The 23,055-nt window shown below is 42.3% G+C and overlaps 1 protein-coding gene and 1 long non-coding RNA gene across 2 annotated transcripts in view; both read right to left on the bottom strand.

The window, feature by feature from the left end:
• Nucleotides 1-23,055, bottom strand: part of LOC308485927 — a 75,598-nt gene that overhangs the window by 21,662 nt on the left and 30,881 nt on the right. The gene's annotated exons all lie outside the window — the stretch shown is intronic.
• The window catches only part of ARSJ (arylsulfatase family member J), a 32,213-nt gene continuing 9,383 nt past the window's right edge, over nucleotides 226-23,055 (bottom strand). Inside the window, exon 2 of the mRNA XM_081021979.1 lies at nucleotides 226-4,250. Coding sequence (XP_080878105.1) covers nucleotides 2,858-4,250 — 1,393 coding nt within the window. The 3' untranslated portion in view covers nucleotides 226-2,857. The remainder of the gene's footprint in view (nucleotides 4,251-23,055) is intronic.

Below are 23,055 nucleotides of genomic sequence, written 5' to 3'. Positions count from 1 at the left end.
CACAATTAAGGAACAGAGGCAACTGGCTTTCTACCCATCTTCTGCTCTTCACCTGCTTTGTGAGGATAATGGTGAAGGTTTCTACTGACCAGGGTGAGGTGGAGACAAGTGTCTGCCCAAAACAAAAAGTCCAACTTCCATTTTCATATAAAAATTGCAAAATCTGAAAACTGGGTTGCTGTTGTTTTTTAAAAAAACTGTTACAAAAAAAGACAACAGAGGCTATTCTGATTATCACCATAAAAATAAACTATTTTTAATAGATACATAAATAAAATGTTTAGAATTTACCCTTTTTCCATTCCCCCTTCCTCCCTCTTCTTTAAACATCCAAGAGTTTTGCTTCCATAAAGAAAAGTGTGTGACTACACAGCCAGATAACCACTTGTAACATGCTTGCAGACAAAACGCAGAATGCAAGAATGCACCCAGATAACTCCCCCTCTTACAGTTATTTCTGATTTTACAGTACTTGCAGATATTGCTACATGAAACAACATTCTCCTAGGAATAACAGTGGACTAACAAATGACCCGCAGGAAAACTATGAGAGCAAAAAGTCATTGGTGTGCTGTACCTCAAAATAAATTATGTATGTATTACAAGCTGAAGTATTCCACTTGTTCACCTCGCTAATGCTGCCAAGTTACCAACCTGTCACAGTTGTTACTGTTCTCCCCTTGTCTCAGGCCTCTTCTTCCCTTGCTTAGCTTCCTTCACAAACAGGACCTACTACAGACTGTTGTTTCAGGGTGAGACTACCCATGGATGAGTGAATAGTGAAGGGGTGGGGAACCTACAGCCCCCCCTACAGATATTGTGGCAGACCCACTTCCATTAGGCCCAGCCAGCATGGCCAATGAAGTTCAGGGATGATGGGAACTGCAGTCCAACATCATCAAGAGGGTCACAGGTTTCCTCTGTTTGGAACAGTGGGAGCTGGCCTTACATCAGCACCCGGAATGGGAAGTTCTGAAGTCTGGAAACGGAAAGTGAAAATCCTTTTCCACCACAGGTGTTGGGGTTTGCATAGTGTGGCTAAGGCAGTGGTTTTCAAGCAGTGTGCCATGGCACCCTGGGCTCTAATGCCCTCTTGCATCTCTGCTTCTCAAAGGCTAACACAGCTGTTTATTGCAGCAGCCTTGGTTACAAGCTACCCAGGCAAATGGTGCCTCTGGCTGGCTAGGCCCCTGTGGGGCAGTGTGAGTAGGCAACTCTATTTGGGGTGGGTGGCTGCAGCTGCCCAGAGGACTCCCAAGGAGAGGGGAGAACAAAGGAGTCTCAGGGAATACTCCACAAGGGAGGGTGTTCAAAAAAAGGGTGACATAACTGGCCTCCTGAGCCCCACAGGGGTGCCACAGAAAGAATGTAGTTGACCAAGGGAACCGTGGACTCAAAAAGGTTGAAAACCTCTGGGGTAAGGCATTTGCCGAAAACTATTTTCTGACCTCTCTCTCTTCAACAGAGGAAGCTGTGAACCATATTTAGACTATGCCCATCCATTCATCAGTTGGACATCCTGAATGAGCTTCTTCTCATTATCAGCTGCAGAACGGCTTGTGTTCATGGATCTTTGCCTTCTCCAATCAACAATGGGACTGGGCTGCATGCCTGGCTCTTTCTGCCACTGGCTACAATCCATACATATAAGCAACCTCTTGCTAAGTCAGTAAGACTTTCTTTTTATATATGCTTCATGGTTGAAGGCTGGCCACCTTAATGCACTCAAATCATTTATTAAAGTGAATAGAGAAAGCCTACTTATCTGAAGCTTCATATGTGCCGAAGTGCACACAGCCTTTTGGATTCAGACAGTTGGTATGCAATCTACCAAACACTGCTGGTGCTCAGCAGTAACACCTGGTGAATACCTTTATAAGGCTGCAATTCTGTGCACAATTCTGTGTATATATTGTATGGGATTGTGCGCACATAATCCAGCAAAGAGTTTCAATCTGTAACTCTACATATTTCTGTAATTATAACCATGTATTAGCAGTTTTGTATGTGTGTGCATAGCTTGTTTTTATTGGAAGGAATTGTAGCCTGGCACATTCTGGGAAGGAAAAAATCCTTTCCAGTTGAAAGCTAGGCAAAATTTAATTAGAAGCAGCTTTTTCACAAGTTATTCAGGCTATTTCTGGTAGCTTAATGGCTGGCTGCGCTTCATCAAGATAACATAAGGGGGCAACTCATTTTAATGTTTTATCCCTTTTTTGGTCTTTATTTTCTCCCAGCAATGGAGAATATTTTACCAATATAGCTTTTTACATGGTTATTAAAATAAACAGGTGCATTTGAACACATATCACCATGTGTTCTACAAAAGTAGGGTACAGAGACAGCATAAGACCACAGGGAGTTGCATTATACCAAGTCAGACCTTTGGTCCACCTAGCTCAGAATTTTCAGCACTGAGTGGCAGCAGATCTCCATGGCTTTAAGACAGGAGAGTCTCCCAGCCCTACCTGGAGTGGCTGGGGGTGGAACAGAGGATCTTCTGCATGCAACACTTTTGCTCTATCACTGAGCTGCAGCCTTTCCCCTATGGTGTGAGCAATAATGTGTGAGTAACCCTCCATTGTATGGAAGATAAGGTAGTGAGGGCAACTGCATCTGACATATGTATCTGTTGCTACAATACAAGACCAAAGAAAAATGGCACTTCTACTGTGTTGGTATGTCTGCAAATTATAAATTTTGGGGACTGTTTTGCTCTGGTTTAGCAATGGACTCTTGAGCCTAAACAGTTACTTGGAAGTTTAGCTACCACTACATTTGGTAGTCTTTCTCAGTATGTATCCTTAGGAGTGCAGCATAAGAAACCATTGCAAAGCACCTTAGGGAACCACTGAAACTATCCACCTGCAAAGCACCTTAGGGAATGTCCTTTTCTTCTGTCAGGTTTCTTCTTGTTTTTATTTTGATTTTGCTTAGTGTCTGCTTTGTTTTTGCTGGGTTTCTTCTTCTTCTCATTCTCCTTGAACCATGGGCCCCAAGCGCCTCCATTAAAATTGGGGTTACTCCTGGGGTCCTTAGGTGGGTATCGGACGGGGACAGCAGTCTTGTTGAACTGCGAAAGCCTACGCAACAGCTGCTTTACCACCTCTGGGTACTTACTGGAAAGGTCCACTCGCTCATATGGGTCAGCCGTGATGTTGAACAGCCACACGGTTTTCCCAGCGGTCCATGAAACTCGTTCGTTGTGCCAGCGACTGGGGCCAGCATTACTGAATGACTGCGGAGGGACCCAGTCGCTGTATCCTGGGTTCCCCGTCAATAGTTTCCAGTGGTTCACACGGATTGCTGACTGAATCGCTGTGTTCCATAGTCCAAAGCCAGCTGCCCAGGAACCATTTTTGGCTTTGGTGTAGATAGGATCAATGTTGTGCAAAATATCCATCCTTGGAGACCGCCGGCCTTCACTTATGGTCTCCCACACGTCATAGCCATCCAGTTCAGTGTCCTCATCAATCTGCCCTTCAGCTAACATGATCAGAGTAGGGAACCAGTCTGTTATGTGGATGAGCTCCTTGCATACACACCCCTTGTTTTTAAGCAGAGGGCTATGAACAAAGCCAACTGCCCGGATCCCTCCTTCCCAGTATGTCCCCTTGCTTCCTCTGAGAGGCCAGTTATTTCCACCAGCTGTGGGCTGCCCTCCATTGTCAGATGAGTAAATGAGAATGCTATTGTTATAATAACCATACCTCTTTAATGCAAGAGTCACATTGTTGATAGCTTCATCCAAGCATGCCAGCATAGCAGCATACCTACGTCGGTTTATATTATTTATCGATCGGTAACGCTCGTAATACTTGCCTGGTGCCTGAAGTGGAGAATGGACAGCTTGGTATGCAATGTACAAAAATAGGGGTTTCCTGGGGTTATGGGAGGCTAAGATTTGTTGCACTCTTTGTGTGTACATCTGTGTTGAGTACATGCCATTGTCATGATCCCATGCAGCATTGTCATTCTCATACAAGTCGTAGCCGCACATCCGAGGACTGTCGCATTTGTAATGAGTGTAATAATCGCCGCTGCCCAAGAGAGAGCCAAAAAAGGTATCAAACCCTCGCTGTGTTGGCATGCATTCCTTGCGGTAGAAGCCCAAGTGCCATTTGCCAACCATGTGGGTAGAGTAGCCAGCTTCCTTCAGCTTCTGAGGTAGTGTCACATTATCCAGCGGTAAACAGTTAGGCTGAGTGGGCCTTATGACTGAATGCTGAAGACCAGTATGGATTTGATACCTGAATGAGAGAATGAGAGAAGAGAGAGAAAAAGACACATTTTAGACAAAGGAGAAAAATGTAAAATGCATATATGCTACAAAGTCAGGACCTGGAGTGCACGGAGTATCATGAAGCACAGGCCTATGTTTGTTTACTTGGAAGTAAGCTCCGCTTGGTTCAATGTACAGGAGTAAAGCTTTAAATTGGTGATCTGAGAGATGTCAGGTGGAGATTCTGTGTTGTGCACCACAATCCAGGTCTGGCCAAAAATTTATCCATCCCTACTGGCGTCTGTGTTTACCAATTGACGTTGCAAACCAGTATTCATTCATTCATTCTTACTTACTGGCATTTTACCTCACTATTCAACGAGAGAGAGAGAGAGAGGCACTCTCAGAGCTGTTCACATGTATCAGTGAGAATACAGTACAGTGGTACCTCAGGTTACAGATGCTTCAGGTTACAGACGCTTCAGGTTACAGACTCCGCTAACCCAGAAGCCGTACCTTGGGTTAAGAACTTTGCTTCAGGATGTGAACAGAAATCATGCAGTGGTGGCGCGGCGGCAGCAGGAGGCCCCATTAGCTAAAGTGGTGCTTCAGGTTAAGAACAGTTTCAGGTTATGAACGGACCTCCGGAACGAATTAAGTTCTTAACCCGAGGTACCACTGTACTGGGTTCTGAGGCTGGAACTAACTTCCAGTATGTACAGGATTGCATTATGAGCATAGTAATACCTTTTAGATAAATCTACACACTTGTTATCACTATAGCAGTCTAGAAATGGTATCTATAATATATGAAATGTTCTGAAATACAATCAGAGTTTAGGGTAATTGTGGAATTTCTATTAAACGGCAACAACAACATATGTCACCCACATGAATACAAAATAGATTCAACATGACAATTACTAAGTGGTACTGCAAAGCCAAATCAGTAAACACCCATTTGGCTCAGAAAACAAGGTATTTTTAAGCTGCAGAAGTCTTTCTATTAGTGAGAAAACATACAAAATATTAAGAACTACATAATGCCATGAAGGCTTATGTCTCTCTCACATTTTGACACTACTTATGCATTAACCATTTCATGTTTCCTCTCTCTTCTTTTTTTAAACAAATGCTCATGCTCCTGAAGAAATTAAACAACTACTTGTGGATCTAGAAATACAAGGACACTAGCATTTATTTTTTTTGTTATTTCCAAGTTGACACCCTAATTATTCCAAAGCATGCTTTATTATTTTCCCCCAATGCATGTACTTACTCAAAGGGTGCCTAAATGAAAACTTGTATAGAAAGCGACTATCATGCAATTCTGATGCTCTCTGGAGCGGTGTGATTGCAATTGTGCAGTGGTTGCTCCCTGCAAGGTCAGTGACTTCCACAAATGCTTTGATGTTGATGAAATGGTTATGTGCCAGCTACCAATGCCTGCCCCATCAGGGTGTGTGTTCATTCTAATATTATGCACCCCCACAAATTCTAGCCTTACCACATGGGCAGAAGTTGCAAGTTTTGCCAGCATCAGTATCCTTAAAGCAAATGCCCTGCAGTTGTACACAAGTTGATTATGAAACTGAATTACGCGTCTTACTGACAAAGGTTGCTTTTGGTATTCAACAGAAGACAAGAAACATGTTGCCTGTTTGCTAAAATCTTAATGGACAATTTATAGCGGCTCCCTAAAGCACTGGATATATGTTAGGTGGGGGGAGTTTAAATTTAAATCTGCAAGCCGAAACAGAAGTATTTTGCTGAATGGACTGAATTCATTATCACAGCTAATTAGACACTATTTATAAAGAACAAGCACACGCTAACCAATGATCTAGTAACAAATCCTACAGTTTTGCAGGCTTTAAGGGCTGTTAAGAGGTGGGTGATTTGTGCTGTATCTGTAATACTGTATAAATTTTGGGCAATTGTATTTAATTAGATTATTCATTGCCTCAGACCCATCTCTTAGCCAGGACTTTTCGATGATTGTGCTAGTTATGCCGGTTCCACCAATCCAATATAAACTTAGATTAATCTATCATAAGTAGAGGCTTACGTTTATTTAACATAAGGAGAGGTTTACAATATTTATTCAACAATGGTGGAAGCTTGTTTTACATTAATTTCAATGGCACAACTGTTTGTAGAAACAGTACCATAATATTGCTCCCAGATGGATGCAGATGTTAAGCTAGACTTTGTTGGTTTCTGTGCACATGGAACTTTAGTTAAAGAAGTGATGCAAACACTAACAAAGTGATGTTTGTTTCTGCCAACCAGACTGCACAAGCTTTTTAACAAATGGCTTTAGGCCTGCACGCAAATCAATCATGTACAACTGGATGTAAAATTACATCCCAAACCAAGCTGAGATAAAGAGTTGTAACACATTTATTACAATGGGGCTTAAGTTTGCTTAACTTGGGCTAGAGTAGCGGCATGCAGGGCAGTACGAGGATTCCTGCATGGGGGCGCCTCATTTGTGCCGCTCAAAATTATGTGCCCCAGACTCTGACCACCCTGCCCCCCACATTAAGCCCTGTATGAGACTAAAACTCAGGATTGTGGAATTTGAGCCCCATGTTGGGTGAAAGATTCCCGCATTCTAGGCTGTTGGACTAGATGATCCTCATGGTCCCTTCCAACACTACAATTCTATGAAATAACAATAGGCTCATTTTCAGGAATGCCTTACGCCAGGGGTAGGGAACCTTTGGCCCTCCAAATGTTGCTGAACTGCATCTCCAACCAGCATGGCCAATAGTCAAGGCAACACCCATCTGGAAAGCCACAAGTTCCACACTCCTGCCACAGACAGATGCCAACCCAATGCCATCAGCCCCTTCCTTTGTATCTCTCAGGATCTCCAATGGGAAGCTGCCTTTTTAAACATGACCAGAGAAAGAACAGAGCTACTTGCCATTGAAGGATGCAAGTTGACAGGAGTGTTTACCTTGAATGCAGAGAAACTTTGCCCATAATCCTTTGTGTGTGCACAGTCCTTCACATAGGCATATAATCTGAATGCGGGGGGGGGGGGGGATGGGGTAGAGGAGGATGGTACACACTGAAGCAGGTGGGCAGGAAACGGCACCATTTACTTGGTTTGTACCTGTGAAAGTCAAGATGTGCTTCGAAACTGTATAATGCTTTCTACTGCCCACAGAGCAGAAGCCATTCAATCAGGCTAGCTGAATTGTTTCCATCCCAGCTGGTCATTCAAAGAACTGTAACTCTGATAGGCGCTGGAGATTGCTTTTTTCCCTTTTCTCTGCTTTTCTTTTGCGTGATGTCCATCATATTGCATGCCTGAGGGATTGCTTTTTGTTGTAGTTATTATTATTGATCTGTAAACTGCTTTGAAAGTTGGTAGAAGAGTGGAATTAAAAATACTTTGAAAAGTGACAATATTTATTCCTATCGTACCTTGATACTTAATCAAGATGCTAAACCGGATTCTTCCAGGCTGTGTATTTTAAACAAATGTTTACTAAACTCTCACTGTTTTATCAACCCAGCAACTCCAGGAGAACACGAAAACTTCCAATGTAATAATCATGAAGCTTTGCTCAAGCAGGAGTTGGATCAGTCACTTTAATGCTTTGCTGGGGAATCTTCTATGCCAGGGATGTCCAACCAGTAGATTGCGATCGACCAGTAGATCCCCAGCTGATCCTGATAGATTGCGGAATCCTTATTGTGTACAAAAAGTTACGGGGGAAAAGCTTACAAACTCTGTGCAATCCCCCCCCAAAGGTCAAAAACGCTCCTCCTCCCTCCAATGACAATGGGTAGATCACTGCCAGTTTTTTTTTTATACTGGGAGTAGATCGCAGTCTCTTGGGAGTTGGACATGCCTGTTCTATGCCACGGTATAAGGAGGCATAGCCCAATACTGGCAGGAATATGTTTATTTATTTAGAGCTCTTCAGCCAAAAAGGCTCCCATGCAATCTTACATACAATCAATAAAAATAAGACCCTGTCTGGATGCTTACAATCTCAAACATCAATCATCATCATCATTATTAGTTTATCATTGATTTTTATTGGGTTTTTTAAATAAATGCTGTAATTATTTGCTTTTAACTTTACAGATACTTTTCAATATCTCTTGCAAACTGCATCCTTCTTACTGAGGCAGCCTGATGGAATAGCTGCTGTCAGGGGACTCTTGAGGGAGAGGGAGGCCTGATGGAGCTGGTCTTTCAGCAGAACAGGATGAAATGAGCCCTGCTTCCTAACTCTGAGGATGCTGCGCATTCCCTGCTAAATGCAAAGCTCTCTGGGAGCATCAGAGCCCAATGGAGCTCTGGATGACAGCCTATTTCATCTGCTATCACTGTGACTACATAAATGGCAATGACAGCGTAACAGATGGAAAGCATGTGTATGTGGCTATTGTTTTATTTGCTCTAAGTTCTGGCACAGTTGTAAAACTGAAGCTAATGTTCTCAGCCTTACCATTAATATTGTTCACTTTCTGAAAGGAAAAACCCTGATTGCATAATCAGCTTTCTTAACTTATATTAAATCTATACAGATGGAACACACACACACATGCACACAAAAGAGAAAGTTGGATGGAACCTAACCTTTGCTTGTATCTACGGGACCGCCTCTCCTGGTATGCCCCACAGAGGAACTTACGGTCTTCAAATAAAAACATCTTGAAGGTCCCAGGCCTCAGAGAGGTTAGGCTGGCCTCAACTAGAGCCAGGGCTTTTTCGGCTGCGGCTCCATCCTGGTGGAACGCTCTGTCACAAGAGACAAGGGCCCTTCAGGACTTGACATCTTTCCGCAGGGCCTGCAAGACAGAGCTGTTCCACCAGGCCTTTGGTCAGGGCGCAGCCTGACTCCCTCCTTTGGCAATCTTTACAATACTTTAGTTTATGGTTGCCATCAATTTTGATTTTAATTAATTCTTTGATGTTTTTATAACGTTGCACTATTTTAGTGTTGTTAGCCGCCCTGAGCCCGGCTTCGGCTGGGGAGGGCGGGATATAAATAAAATTTATTATTATTATTATTATTATTGCCACGCAGACCCACTTCCCCTGAAAACTGAACTCTGAATAAAAGCAGATTCCTCTCTGTCCAACGTGAGCATATGCAACTTGAGAAACAAAAGCTTGGGTTATGAAGTCCTTGTACTGTGAACTCATGAATAGAAAGCCTCATAAAATGAAGGCTGGCATGTCTAAAGTAATTTAAAAGAACCCCCGTTTCCTTAATTATCAACATATGTGCCTCCAGGTAGGCCATTTGGGCAGATATGCATCTTTTTAGCAAAATGCAGGCCTGTCATCATTCCACAACATGACTGACAACAATGCTCAAGGGAAACTGGCATGGAAGCCACACAAGTGCTATGAGCACCAGAACCATTCTTTGTATTAGCCTTCCCCAACCTACTACCTTCCAATGGTAGTATGCCCAATGGTCAGTGATGGTGGGAGCTGTAGTCTAAAATATGTGGAGGGTTAGGAAAAGCTGTTTTATATCCAAGACTACTTCAATGCTGTTATAAACACCAAAGTCTACTAGCTTCCTTTAGAGAGGGAGTATCCTCCTAATAGACTTGCCAACTGGTTCATTGGAGCTAAAGATTCCTGCATTGCAGAGGGTTGGACTAGATGAGCCTTGGGGTACCTTCCAACTCTATGATTCTAAGATAACAAACTTTAGGCTTCCCGTGACTTGAAAAGAGACCTTCCAATGCCACCTTTGTTCTGGTTTGTTTTATTTTTATTAGTGTATTATTCCCATGTATTCATGCAGATTTATGGTGCAGCCACACTTGGAATACTGTGTACATTTTTTGGTCACATTTAAAAAGATCGCTGCAGATATGGAAAAGGGTCAGAAAAGGGGCAACCAAAATGGTCAAAGGGCTGGAGCAACTGACCAATGAAGAAAGGAGCATTTTGGGACATGTCAGAGGACCTTTTTGGCTGACTGCTAAGTGGCAAAACAGACACGATATACTTTATATGCATGATCATTGTGGTTTTACTTAAACTGCTCCTGCTTTAATAATGTAACCATTACGGGCAATGGCCAAGTATGCCTTTTGCCTAGTCTTGAAAGACAGCAGTAACCCTCCCTACTGATCTGGGATCTAGCAACCATCCACCACCCTCCCTAAAGAGAGTCTGTTCCAATGAGTTCTGTGCTGCTTGAAGTTTACATCTGGTATAAAGAAAACTGCCTAATCGTGTCAAGGGAATTACCAGAAGCATCAGAGGCTTTGTGTGCCTCTCAAACATAATCTCATACTTTAGGATGGGCTGAGGCTCAGTCACAGAGCGCATGTTTTTAATGCAAAAGGTCTTTGGCTCAATCCTCAGCATCTCAACGTAGGGCAAGGAGAGAAAACTTCATGATCCACTCTCGGTCAATGTGGACTAAAGAGACCAATGGTCTGACTTGGCATCAGGTAGCTCCCCGTGATCCTAACCCAAGGCGCTGGGTATTACCAGTCTTCTAACAGTCCTTACCCATAATTCATTCCTTTCCCACTACTGCTGAAAGCAGCCCTTTAAGCAGCTCCTTGGTCTTCATCACAAAAGTCTGACAAGGGCTTGCTCAGCAGACGATCTCTGGTCTTGGGAATTCACTCTCTCTGATTTGCTAAACTATGAACACATGAATTTCCCACAAACTATTTAAGACTTCACTAAGCATGCTTTCCCTTACTGGGGATTGGCATGGGAAAATTTTAGGTTGTATATTTTTAATCTCCATTTTTAGCATATTTGATATTGTTAGCTATTGGATGTTGGGGGGTTTGTTTTTGTTTTTTTTACTCTAAGCCTACAAACGGGGCTGGTTAGAAATTCAAATTAATACGCAAATGCCTCTGGAGGCATTCTGACTGAAATAATGAATGAGCCAATAGCGACAACTTCATAATTTATAGACAGGATAGAAGTAATTACCAAGCATGCATGTGAATGTTTTGATGAAATATCCCAGGGGTGAAATGTGTAGCTTAATTAATTTTTTTTTAAAAAAATTATAATTACATTTTAGAAGCCACAGTAGTCGTGTATATTCTGTGGTTGTGTACACACTCCCATTTACTTTGCATCCAGAACATTCTCCACTGCTGGTTTGAGTAGTGGTGGACATAGCAATATCTACCCTGTTGTTTATTGAGAACTATTGTATTCTGATGAATTTTCCCTTAAACCAGCTTGGATCCATTTTTTGCGGGGGGGGGGGCGTGACCTAGCTGTGCTTTTAGGCAGTATTGTGCATTTTAATTTCTTAAAATGCAGATCTTTAAATTCCTAAATTGGGAGGCGTCTTGAGAGGACACATGGAAAGCAGGGGCTGGGGGCTGGTATGGCCCATGGATTGTCCCCCTCTGATCTAAATGAACAGAAATTTTGCTGCCTAAGAGTAGATCAGAAACAGGGCCCCACTGTGTTTTTTTAATCCTGACTTGCCCTTGCCATATTGAGTTGTTCTGGAAATAAGGAAGTCAAAGTAAGCTTTCCTTCGAAGGTCTAAAAATATATGCGATTGTCACAAAATAATAAAGGTTTATGCACCAGATTATGGTGTCCACATAAAGCCTTTGTACTTTCAGTATGAAATATTGCGTATACACTTGGCAGCCTAATAAAAGAAGATGCTATTGCAACAACAGGTACCCAAGGTTGAATTCATGCCAGAAATTAGTTCATAATCTTCTAAGAGAAACTAAGTTTTGCTTCCAAGAATGAACAGCTTCAATGTGAATAGAAGGGTGTGTGTCTTTACTACTCAGTGTGACAAATGTGTATGCTGGGTTTTAACCAACATTCATGCTTTTCATGTGTGTTATGAAATTAAAGTCAAAGCATGCCTGACAGGCTGCCTTGTACTGGGTTAGATGAGTTATCCAGCTGGCTCAGAACTGACTGCTTGGTGTTGTCTACATTGACTAACAATGGCTCTCAGAGGCCTTTCACAGCCCTACCAGGAGATGCAAGGGACTGAACGTGGATTTCCCAATGAGCTACAGCTCTTCCCCGACAGTAAGCCAGGACATGTGCCTAATCACACTTTAACACACATGTCTGCATGTGTAACTGTGGAGGCATGATATTTTGAAGTCTTTTATCCAGAAGCATTCCACACCACGGGGGAGACTGCATTATGCCTTTATATCTAGCATTAGTTTGGGCTCCTAAAACCCTTCCAATATGGTTCAAAAGTAGAAGTTTCTTTATGGGTTTCCTTAAGGTTCCTAACCAGCCCAAGGAAAAATAACAAACATGGATAGAGGCAAGGGAACTGTGAAGAGGAGGCAAAGGTGTTATTAGGTTATGTGAAGGCTCCATGAAGTTGAGTAGGCTAGAAGCCTGAGTGAGAAAACTGAACCATGGAACAGCTTTGAAACAAAACACATCATGGTCTATTGTGGGAAGACTTGGTTTCCTGAGCGAACAAGATACCCAAGGAATAGGGTGGTAAGGTTAGGGCTAGGGGAGGGGCAGAGTGCTTCGTAACAAAAGGTAGGCTGCTAGTCAGGAGGTACAATATTATAAGTTTCATTGGGTAGTCTTAGGAGCCAATTCTCAGAAAACGCGCTACTCCATCCATTATCAATTAATTTACCTACAGGATGGCCCACAGTGGTGCTCATTTCAAACAAAGTCAAGGAATGAACAGTCCAAATTTTTCAGGGGCTAGACTGACAGAACAAGTGATTTGGAAAGTCCTTTCAGATTCATTGCCTTGAGCTGCAAACATTCTGGAAACTAAGTTTTATATTTTAGTAGCTGGGAGAGATAGATAGAAAAATGGGAGCAACTGCTGCTTTAAAAGATGAAAACACCCAGGCAGATTAACCAATCTTAGGGTCAGTCACAATTTGTACAATTTTTAGTTCCAGCTATCCAACTCAGGCTCACTGAGAACATAAACTGCAACCCAAAGCCCTCGCCAATATATCACTTAACAGCTTTTAACTAAACTCAATGCAAGTCTTTCTGGCTGAAAAGCAAGCACCTTCAGCAAGCAACAGTTGGGGATCCCAGAAACATCAAAGGAATACAAGACAACCTAGTTGCAATGAATTCAACTGACATTCACTTTGGCCATCAATTAACCTTCTCTTCCCAGATTTTTCCAGGTGTCCTTTATTAAAAAAGCCTACTTCTCTGTTGTTGCTGGGGTATTTAAGAGAGCACATTGGCATTTGGCTCTGCCTGACATTTTTTATTTTTTTTAGTATACCTCTTAGGCATTCAAACAGATTTATGCAATGCGGAATGTAAATTCTCATCAAATTAATTTAGAAGTGATGACACAGCACACTGATTAGGGGTCACTGTATACCTGATGTGAAATAAAAGGCCTTCTCTTCTTTTCATGACCTTTGAACATTTTATTATTTCAGTAATTGCCTAGTTGGGGTCCAGAGATATTTAAGAATGCTAGAAGATGGGCTGCCAATAGCTGCCTTGCCTTTGTTACCATTTATCGACTGCATCAGATGCAGGAAACATCAGGTACCACATTGGTTTCATTTACACCAGTTGCTATGGTGTAGGGACAAGTAAGCAGTTCCAAAGGGATGTGTTGTCATTAGTATATTGAGAAATATAGTGTATTTCGAAATAAGTTTAAGGGTATAAGGAGGGGGAAAGAATCAGACATCCTTGTTCTTGAAAAATGTATACTGAATTTGGTTATGGGAACATTTGATGCTGACATGTCAGTTTTCCGCTAAGTCTCATAAGCTTCCACTTCCCCCTTTATTTATACAGCAGTACATAAATATTTTGTGAATTATACTTCTCTGATCCACAGGATGAATCTAGGCTTTCTCCTTCCAGGGTTGTGTCTCTTGTGTTACTGCAGATTCATTATATCTTCTAGAGTCAACAAAGAGTAATCCCACACAAAAAAACCCAAGAAGCAGCAAAAAGACATCCAACTCCATGGCTCACACTGAAGAACAGAACAGCAAATGCCATACTTGGCACTGTCAAGATAAAGCAGCATTAAGACAGATCTACCATGCAGATATTGCGCTGTGTCTGCTGACAAAGGCTTACAGTTGAGATCTGCCACTTGAGGGCTGTCAGGACCATGCTGACAAGACAGCTCTGGAGCTAAAGCCAGGAAGAAAGCCTAAAGCTAATCAAACTAGAGTCCCTAGGCCCATCCAATGGTTTCTGTAGAACGATGCACCAAAGAACATATGCTGAAACAAGCCAAGACTGGAACTACAGGCAGTCTACTGGACACAGTTCTAGCCATCCAGGTCAGGGAAGCACATAAGAAAGAAGGCCAGTTAAATCAGGCCTCTGACAGGGAGAAGTCAGAGATGGAGCACGGCAAGCAATCTAGAGACAGCCAGCAGCGCTACTGCTGTGGACTATAAAGATCTGGTGCAACGTGAGTCCGCATTTCTCATGGCGCTTGCCGAATAACCAGAACAGTCATTCAACAAGCAAATAGGAAGGGCTGAGCTAAAGCAAGCTAAAGCCAGAGATTTTCAGTTTAGGGGATTTATTATGGCTGGAAGAGGTTATTATGGGCTCAGTTAGTTGAGCTTGTTTCAGCCTAAACAACTTTACAGTGGAAAAACGAACAAACGTCACTTAAAAACATGAGCAATTTTAGAATGTTGCTAAACTTCTTGAGTGCTTTCCTTTGATTCCTAGCCTGGGTAATCATAGATTTGTGGTTTTTACCACCAACTTCACAACAGACCCTTCCTTACGTACAGTATATAACATGCATGCTATATGTCCTTTTACTGGTGTTTTAAGTGGTTTTCTTTCTTTTTCTGCTGACTGAAACAAGTTTGTCCAACTTAATCCACAGGTATCCCCTCCCCATCGTAATCAAGTTCATAAATTGAAAAGGTTGTCTTCTAGTTTGTTCTTCTAGGAAAAATGCACCTGGATTTGTATTAAAATATGATGGTAATACAATAACTTGTACTGTGCAAATATTTAGTAAGCCACTTGGAGCCTTTGAAGGCTATGAAGTGAGATGTAAGTACTCTATTCTAAATAAAGTATTTTTTGATAAGTAGACATAGATTCAAAGGCCTTTCCTGATAGGTGCCCTCCATAAGGTTTCCAGACCTTTATCTCTGCATTTCATATCTTGTCTGGCTAGCAGAAGGTGTATAATTAAGCTCCTGAATCCAATTCTTCCAATCATGTGGTAAATTTCATGTGGCAACAGCAGAGGACTTTGCATCTTCACAAGGCAGGAAAGTTCCATCTGCATTCCTAATCTAACAGCTAAATTAGAGGAACCTGAATGCCTTTTTAAAATATGACAGAAATATACTATAAAAACTCTTCTCCTAAACACAGTGCCAGATCTGATGTTACTTTCTAAACTGGATATGGAATGTGACTTTGACTTTTATGTATCTCCTCTGCCCATCTGCCTTCCCCAACTCACCTCTGTTGATAATGAACATTTGACTTGACCAGACGTCTGTTTGAATTCTCAAATTCAAGATCTCTGATAAAGATGAATACTGTTTTGCTTTCTATTGGGGGAGGGGGGGATATCTGTGACACATTCCCTTTCATAGTGATGAATTGTGCTTATATGTATTTTTGGCATGATAATACCGGTGTAAAGTACAAAATGTTCCCTAAGAACATTTTAAAATGTATGCATGACTTTTAGCATGTGTTCATGAGATAGTGAAGGAAATCTACAACACGAAAATGCCTCTGGAAACAAAAGAACATATGTGAACAGGTAGGAATCACAGAGCATGTTGCTTGCTGAAATGAAGAGCACCTCTAAAAATGGTTCATTATCATGGTGAGCAAGGGGTGCCACACAAAAGAACTCAGTTTTTCAAAGAGCAGTATCTTGTTTGCGTAAACTCTTTCGCTGTTCCCAGACAAAATGCTTCCTCCTACATAGCTCCTGAGGAATGTGCTTATATGACTTCTCAGAAACACAAGGTCAAACTCTTTCCAATTATGGCAGTCTCTTCCAGTTGCTTTATAAACAGTGTTTAAAGGCCTGGTGTGATCTAAAAGGAATCATCACCTGAAGCCATCACTGAATAGCGTTACGATGGTAGGCTACGAATTATAGAGATAAAACAAAATATCTATATAACTTTGTGCAAAATGCAAAAAAGGGGGGAAAACAACTGTGTTCCTGCCCCATATTTAATGACAAATTTCCTATAAAACAGTGCACTCTCTTCCAAAATGTAATAGATTATTTCTTGCTTTCAGTTGTTATTTCTGAGTGGGAGCTGCTTCTCCATGGCTCTGCCCATGACTCTATGATAGAAATATCAACAAGTCAGTATAACTTGGGAATGAGGCTCCTTGGGTTTATTGCGAACTTGTCCATATGATGCCACCATAATCAAAATGCTGTCTCGTATTATTTTTCCATTCAGTTAGGATATATTGCTTCCATGGAAAATTTGGTAAGGAAAAAAGACCCCATAGAAATGGTAAATCTGTATTATATCCAGGCAGCGAAGGAGGGAAAGGGATGCCATTTTGATTAAAACATTGTGTGGATCCTGTGGAAAAACTGCATACATAAGCAATACCAAGTGCTAGCAGAGTCACCTAATTAACACAAATGGAGTCCAGAGAGAGAGAAAAGACCTGCTAACACTTTACTGAGCAAGCTGAATTAAAACGGTGTATAATTTGAGGGGAAAGCAACAAAGAGGCTTTGTCTTTTTAGTTCAGGCCTCGTAGAGAGATATTCAATGAAACATGTAGAGGAAAAAATATCTCAGAACTACACAGCCAATTAGAAAACATGCTACCTCAGTAGAGAGCACAACGTTATGCCTGGTTGCTAAACAAGACCACCTCCCTCTTTCTTAGCCGACTTATCGATAACAGAATTAGCCTTTAATTAAGACACAGAGTGATCCTTGCTGTTGCAGTGCCAACATCAATTCTGCAACAAACTACCATGTAGAAGCACCACTTTGACATAAGACTGGTCAGTGAAAACTTAGGGCTTGCCGATCAGAAGGTCGGCGGTTCAAATCCCTGCGACGGGGTGAGCTCCCATGCCTGGTCCCTGGTCCTGCCAACCTAGCAGTTCAAAAGCACGTCAAAGTGCAAGTAGATAAATAGGTACCGCTCCGGTGGGAAGGTAAACGGTGTTTCAGTGCGCCGCTCTGGCTTGCCAGGAGCGGCTTAGTCATGCTGGCCACATGACCCAGAAACTGTACGCCGGCTCCCTCGGCCAATAAAGCGAGATGAGCGCCACAACCCCAGAGTCATCCGCGACTGGACTTAACAGTCAGGGGTCCCTTTACCTTTACCTAACACAAGAGAATTTGGGTGATTCACCTAACCAAATCAACACACTTTGCAGAAGAAAAGGTGTTTAAAACACTGTTGTGCACCATCCACAAAGAGTGGCTATTTTGCAATACAATGTTCTACCCCTGTCCTTTTTTGCCCTTGCACATCCCAGATCTTGCCATCCACATGGGTGCAGTATCTGTGGCCTATAATTCCTTTTACTGAGCTTCTTTGAAATTACCTAAGCATCTTTACAGAGAGGCAGGAGTCAATTGCTCCAAAAGCTAGTGGAGGTCAAACTAACCTTGGCTCAGATGTTAAGTAGACTTGATTATTATGAGCTTTCATGCTGACTGCATAAGGAGGGGAAACCTTATTTGTTTTCCAAGAGTTCTCTCTGCCAGGTTGTAATGGGGATGGGCCATTGCCATCCCTTTCATCCTGAAAGGGCTTGAAGCTTTGCATGCATTCCAACAAGCACTTGCAAGCCTCAAGAGTGCTTGAGAAGTGCCTGTCTTTGCATACTCTTCCTTCCTGAAGACCAACAAATTTTTCTTCTAGACAGTCTGAGCCCATTGTAGACAGAGACTCTAAGTCCCTGATGCTGTGCAGAGCATGTGTAGCATCAATTTCTTGCTGGGAATTCCACTGTTTGTAGTCTACCCCTTGTCATAGTCAGATCATGTCCTGTTGAGATTTATGCTTTCAGCATCTTTTCCCCTCTGTAGAGGTGGGGGATCTATTAGGATGGGTCTTTTTCATGCGACTTCTGCATGAGAGGTCCAGAGGGCAGCAATACAAGAACAAGTCTTTTCTGCAGTGGCTCCCCATTTGTGGAATGCTCTCCTCAAGGAGGTTCATCATTATACACCTTTAGGCGCCAGGCAAAAATGGTCTTCTTCAACCAGGCCTTTGGCTGATTTAACATTCTATGTCATTTTAAATGTGTGTTTTTTTTGGGGGGGGCACTGTTGGTTTGTCTTGTTTTTATTAAGTATTTTGGGTTTTTATTTTGTATTTTTATGCAGTGAACCCCCCCTTAAAAATATAGTTCCAGCTCCAAACAGGACTGCCTTCCCTTTCCCAGGAGATTTAGATTAGCAGGGCCAGCAAAATTTGCAGAGATTCTTATGAAATTTCCTTCTCCTACAGTCCATAAACTACCGGTACTTGCTGCATTAAGTTCTGAAGCATGTCATTTTATATCTATCATAATATTTTATTAGTCTGTAACGTGATCTTTAAATTTACAATCCATAAACTATACACAATGTTGTTGTTTTCTTCTAACTTAGAAAATCTTGGGCCACAGTATTATTTGGTACATCTGCAATGCATGGTAATTTTATTACCAGGTACTTGATCTTGCAGTGGTATTTGTATATCATTAAAAGCACTTCAAATGCATTATGTAGTTGCAATTCCTACAACAACCCTGTAAGGGTGGGACAAAAAACCTGTATGTCCCTCTTATGTTGCTGAGTTCAATTCCCATCATCCCCAGCCATTGGCCAGGCAGACTGGTTGGGGTTGATGGGAGCTGGAGTCTGACAATATATGGAAGGCTACAGGTTCCACACCATTAAGAACAGGAGAATAGCCTGCTGGATCAGACCAATGGTGAAAGGTAAATCAGCAGTATTATTCCCCTTATTGCATATTGGGAATGAGGGGCTGAAGCTGGGAGAGAGTGGGTTGCTTAAATCCCCCCAACAAGTGATTTTCAACATCACCCCATATATGACTATTTTGCACCCAGTACTGCTTATCACAGGGCAAAATCATGCTTCCAATTATCGGCTGTTTGTTGAAGCAGGAAATATGTAGTTTATTCCACAAACCACATAATCCTACTTGTACAACAGAATGCCTCCTGCGATCTACAGGATCGCTCTGTAACTATTTGGCAGAAAGTGATTTGTGATCACACTTGGTGTAACTGTGAGCATATTTGCCCCCCTTGCAGCGCCAGCCCTACTATTAGGTAGAGTGGGAGGCCACCTCAAGCAGATAATTTGGGTGTCATGAAAGGGCAAAAAATGGTTAGCTATTTAATTTATTGTTGTAGTATTTTTACTACCAGGGAGTAGAGGGGAAAGAAGTACTTGTGGGGTTTTCAGCCTCAGATGCCCCAAAAATGTGTCTGGTAAAGGGTACCATGCACCTTGTCCCGGGCAACAAAACGTCTGCCTCTATGGCTTTCCAGTAATGTGAGGAGACTTAAAAGTTGGATTTTATAAGTTGAAAGTGCCCAAAAGATTAATTTGGTAATAAAAACAGTTTATATAAGGAAATCATTTTAGTTTGGCTCAACATAACCTACATAATTTTATGCCTGGTATTAGCAGCTGATAAGCAAACAGCACTAGGCATATTTGAAATGCTTTAATTCCACTGTTCCCTGGCTGGTATTATATCAGCACCAACTGTCACAGAGAGCTTTGCAGTGCAGTAATAGGTGCAATTTTTCCTCTGGAATAGCCACAGATTAAGAAATATGCAGACCACAAATTAAACAGCTCCTAAGGAAAACAGGATCAAATTAGCTTGTTAAATTCAACGTGTCTTACATGCCAATCTGCAGTGCTAGGCTACAGAGAGCCTTTAAACTCCCTGTCTATCTTAGATGCTGCCTCCCCACCAAATTGCCCAAGGTGGAGCAATACCAACATTCAAAAACAACAAAAGAAAATTAGGACTCTTTGCTAAAGTGACAGATAAACAGTAGCAACAGGGTGGATTCAGGGGGCAAGTCTGAAAGTGGCAGCAATAGAAGTGGAAGGAGCTGGAGCTCCCACTACAAAATCATCTACCCCATAACCTGTGAAATGCCATCAATGTTATAATAGCCATCATTAAGAGACTAGTCAACATGGTGCCCTCCATAATGTTCTTCAGACTCCAGTTCCCACCAGTCCCAGCCGATGGCTTGTACATGACATTCATCCACTGCACCTTTCCTTCTCCCTTCTCAATGCACAATATTAAACCAGAATGTCTGTAATGAAATCCACATACCTATTGGGAAATGGAGGAAGCTATTTTCCTGTCCCACCCCAGCCTGCAAAAAACCCCAACACCACTGCCCTTGAAGCAATGCTACATCACGATGGAGTGTTGCTTCCATAGGGCATTTTATCCTAAATGAAAAGGGAATGTCACTAGGTTGCTGAGGGCAGTTCAGATAGAGATAGAGATAGAGATAGATAGAAACAGAGATGATAGAGGTAGAGATAGAGATGATAGAGATATTCTATTTTAAAAGGAGTTGGAGAAGAAATCCTCAACCACCTCATCTTTAATGGCAAGCCCATAGTCCCACCTTCCTTCATGTCCTGAGAATTTTCCCATTCTTGAAGATTAACTCGCTCTTCAAAGGCGGTGCATTACCGTGTACAATTTTGGTCTAGACATCTCAAAAAAGGCAAACCAACACTGTCAGAGAACTAGAAGTCCAATTCTTTTCAGGGGGCAACTCCTCCATAAAGGAAGGTTACAATGCTTGGGGATTTTTAATTTTAAGGGGGGAAAGTAAAGTAAAGGGAAACGTGACAGAAGTTTATAAAATGATGCAAGACATTGAAAAAGTGGACAGTGAGAACTTTTTCTCCCTCTCTCAAGAATAATAGGACTGGAGGTCACCCAATTAGGCTGAACAGTGGAAGATTCAGGAGGGAAGGATGTGCTTCTTCACACAGTACATAGCTAAATCACGCAATTCACTACCACAAGATATAGTAGTAATGTCCACAAACCCTGGTAGATTCCAAAGCTGTTTAGACAAATTAATGGATCAGAGGCAGTATGTCTCTGAATACCAGCTGCAGAGGAACAGCAGAATGAAAGGTTTAATGCACTCCTATCCTATTGAGGGCTTCCCACAGGCATCTGGTTGGCCACTGTGGGACGAGATAGGCCTTTGGGCCAGATCTTCTGTTCTTCTGTTAGAGCACAGAGTTTCACCTGTGCCTTAAGACAGTAGCAGAAGAAGCGTGGGGGATGCATACCTCCTAATTACTCGCACAATCCACCAAAAGCTGGACAGCATTCAAAGTACAGGTGCTGAACAAGCAGATGAGTTTACTGTATTCCCCTCCAAGAGCTTTATTAATACATGTAAAACAGAGCTTACCCCCACAATCTATTTTGTCCTATATTTTCCCTCCCCCATTTCCTGCAGTGCCACCACTTATACAGGCTAAGCAAGGATCAGGTTATTATAAGTCATTGGTTTTTATGTTTTCTATTAGTATGCTGTACTTGTGTTTAACACATCTTATGGCTTGCCTTGGGCCTTTGGGAAAGTGTGAAATATTAATGGAAATAAAGTAATACATTCCAGAAAGACTTTATCCTAAAGGCTCAGTATTGTTGGCTCATATCCTAACACACACACTTTTTTCTCTTCCGTACTGCAGGGTATAGGGTGTGTTTTTTTTAACAGCAGCAAACACACAAGTGCAGGGATTGTTACACAAAGGAGTTCCATGGTATGCTCAAATGGCTACCTTGCCGTCAAATTGACATGTTCCACCCTGCTTAATGGAACCCTGGCCATGTCGAACAAGCCAAGTTCAACAAATCTACCCATTGTTTAGAAAGATTTGGATCTAGGATTCTACACATGTGAATCAAACATCTGCTTCCCTAGAAACACCTCATTCTCATCTCATATCAAGTTGCAGAGCAACGGGTACTGGATTACACTTTTATGGCGGAGACAAGCTTGCAGTAACCAAAGAAGTGAATTCCAGGACTTGTAGTAAATCAGCCAAGCATGGATTGATTTGAAGAAAAGGTGAACCCAACTGGGTAACCTCATCTGGCAGTGCAGCCCCATAAGACAGATTAATTTTTATATCCCCACTCTCAATATTTATTTGATTAGATACCACTGAACATTTTCCAGGTGTTTGGGGGTAATTGCATATTTCAAGGTTTATTAAAGATAGCAGAAGGTGCCCCTTTCTTTCTGCCAGCTTTTTAACTGAACTTAGAGGAAAGAAACAATGGAAACTTATAGAAGAGATTCACTGTACAAAGTCAGCATGTTCTGAATAATTTGTCCCATTCCCATATAAACAGAGCCGGTCTACCCATGAGGCTGGGTGACGTGGCTGCCTCAAGCAGCATCCTCCCAGGGGTGGAATGCCGGTTCTACCACCCAGCTCTGCTGCCAGTCTCTCCAAACTCTAGGGGCAGAGAGGGACTGGTGGCAAAGCTCTGGGGAATGCCCCCCCTCCTGCCGAGTCAGCGAGAGGGGATGTATTCTGTCACCCAGCTTTGCTGCTGGGGGGGGGGGAGAGATCTCCCCTGCTCCTCCCACCCCATGGTGTGTTGGGACTTTGCATTGGATTCTGCTGAAGGGAATAGCCAATGCAAAGCCCCACTGGCAAGTGTGAGGACCCAGAAAAGATCTTCCCGCCCACTTCCCGGCAGGTAAAACTCCCTATTGAGTTTGCATTCCTATCACAGGGGCAACAGCAGGGCATTTCGTGTCAGGTGCCGAAACACCTCAGGCCACTCCTGAATATAAATATAGCTGTGT

The sequence above is a fragment of the Podarcis pityusensis genome (genome assembly GCF_964106645.2).
Source record: "Podarcis pityusensis genome assembly, chromosome: 9".
In the NCBI taxonomy this organism is placed as follows: domain Eukaryota; kingdom Metazoa; phylum Chordata; class Lepidosauria; order Squamata; family Lacertidae; genus Podarcis; species Podarcis pityusensis.
Note: the sequence above shows the minus strand (reverse complement) of the source record. Positions and strands in the feature narration are given on the sequence as shown.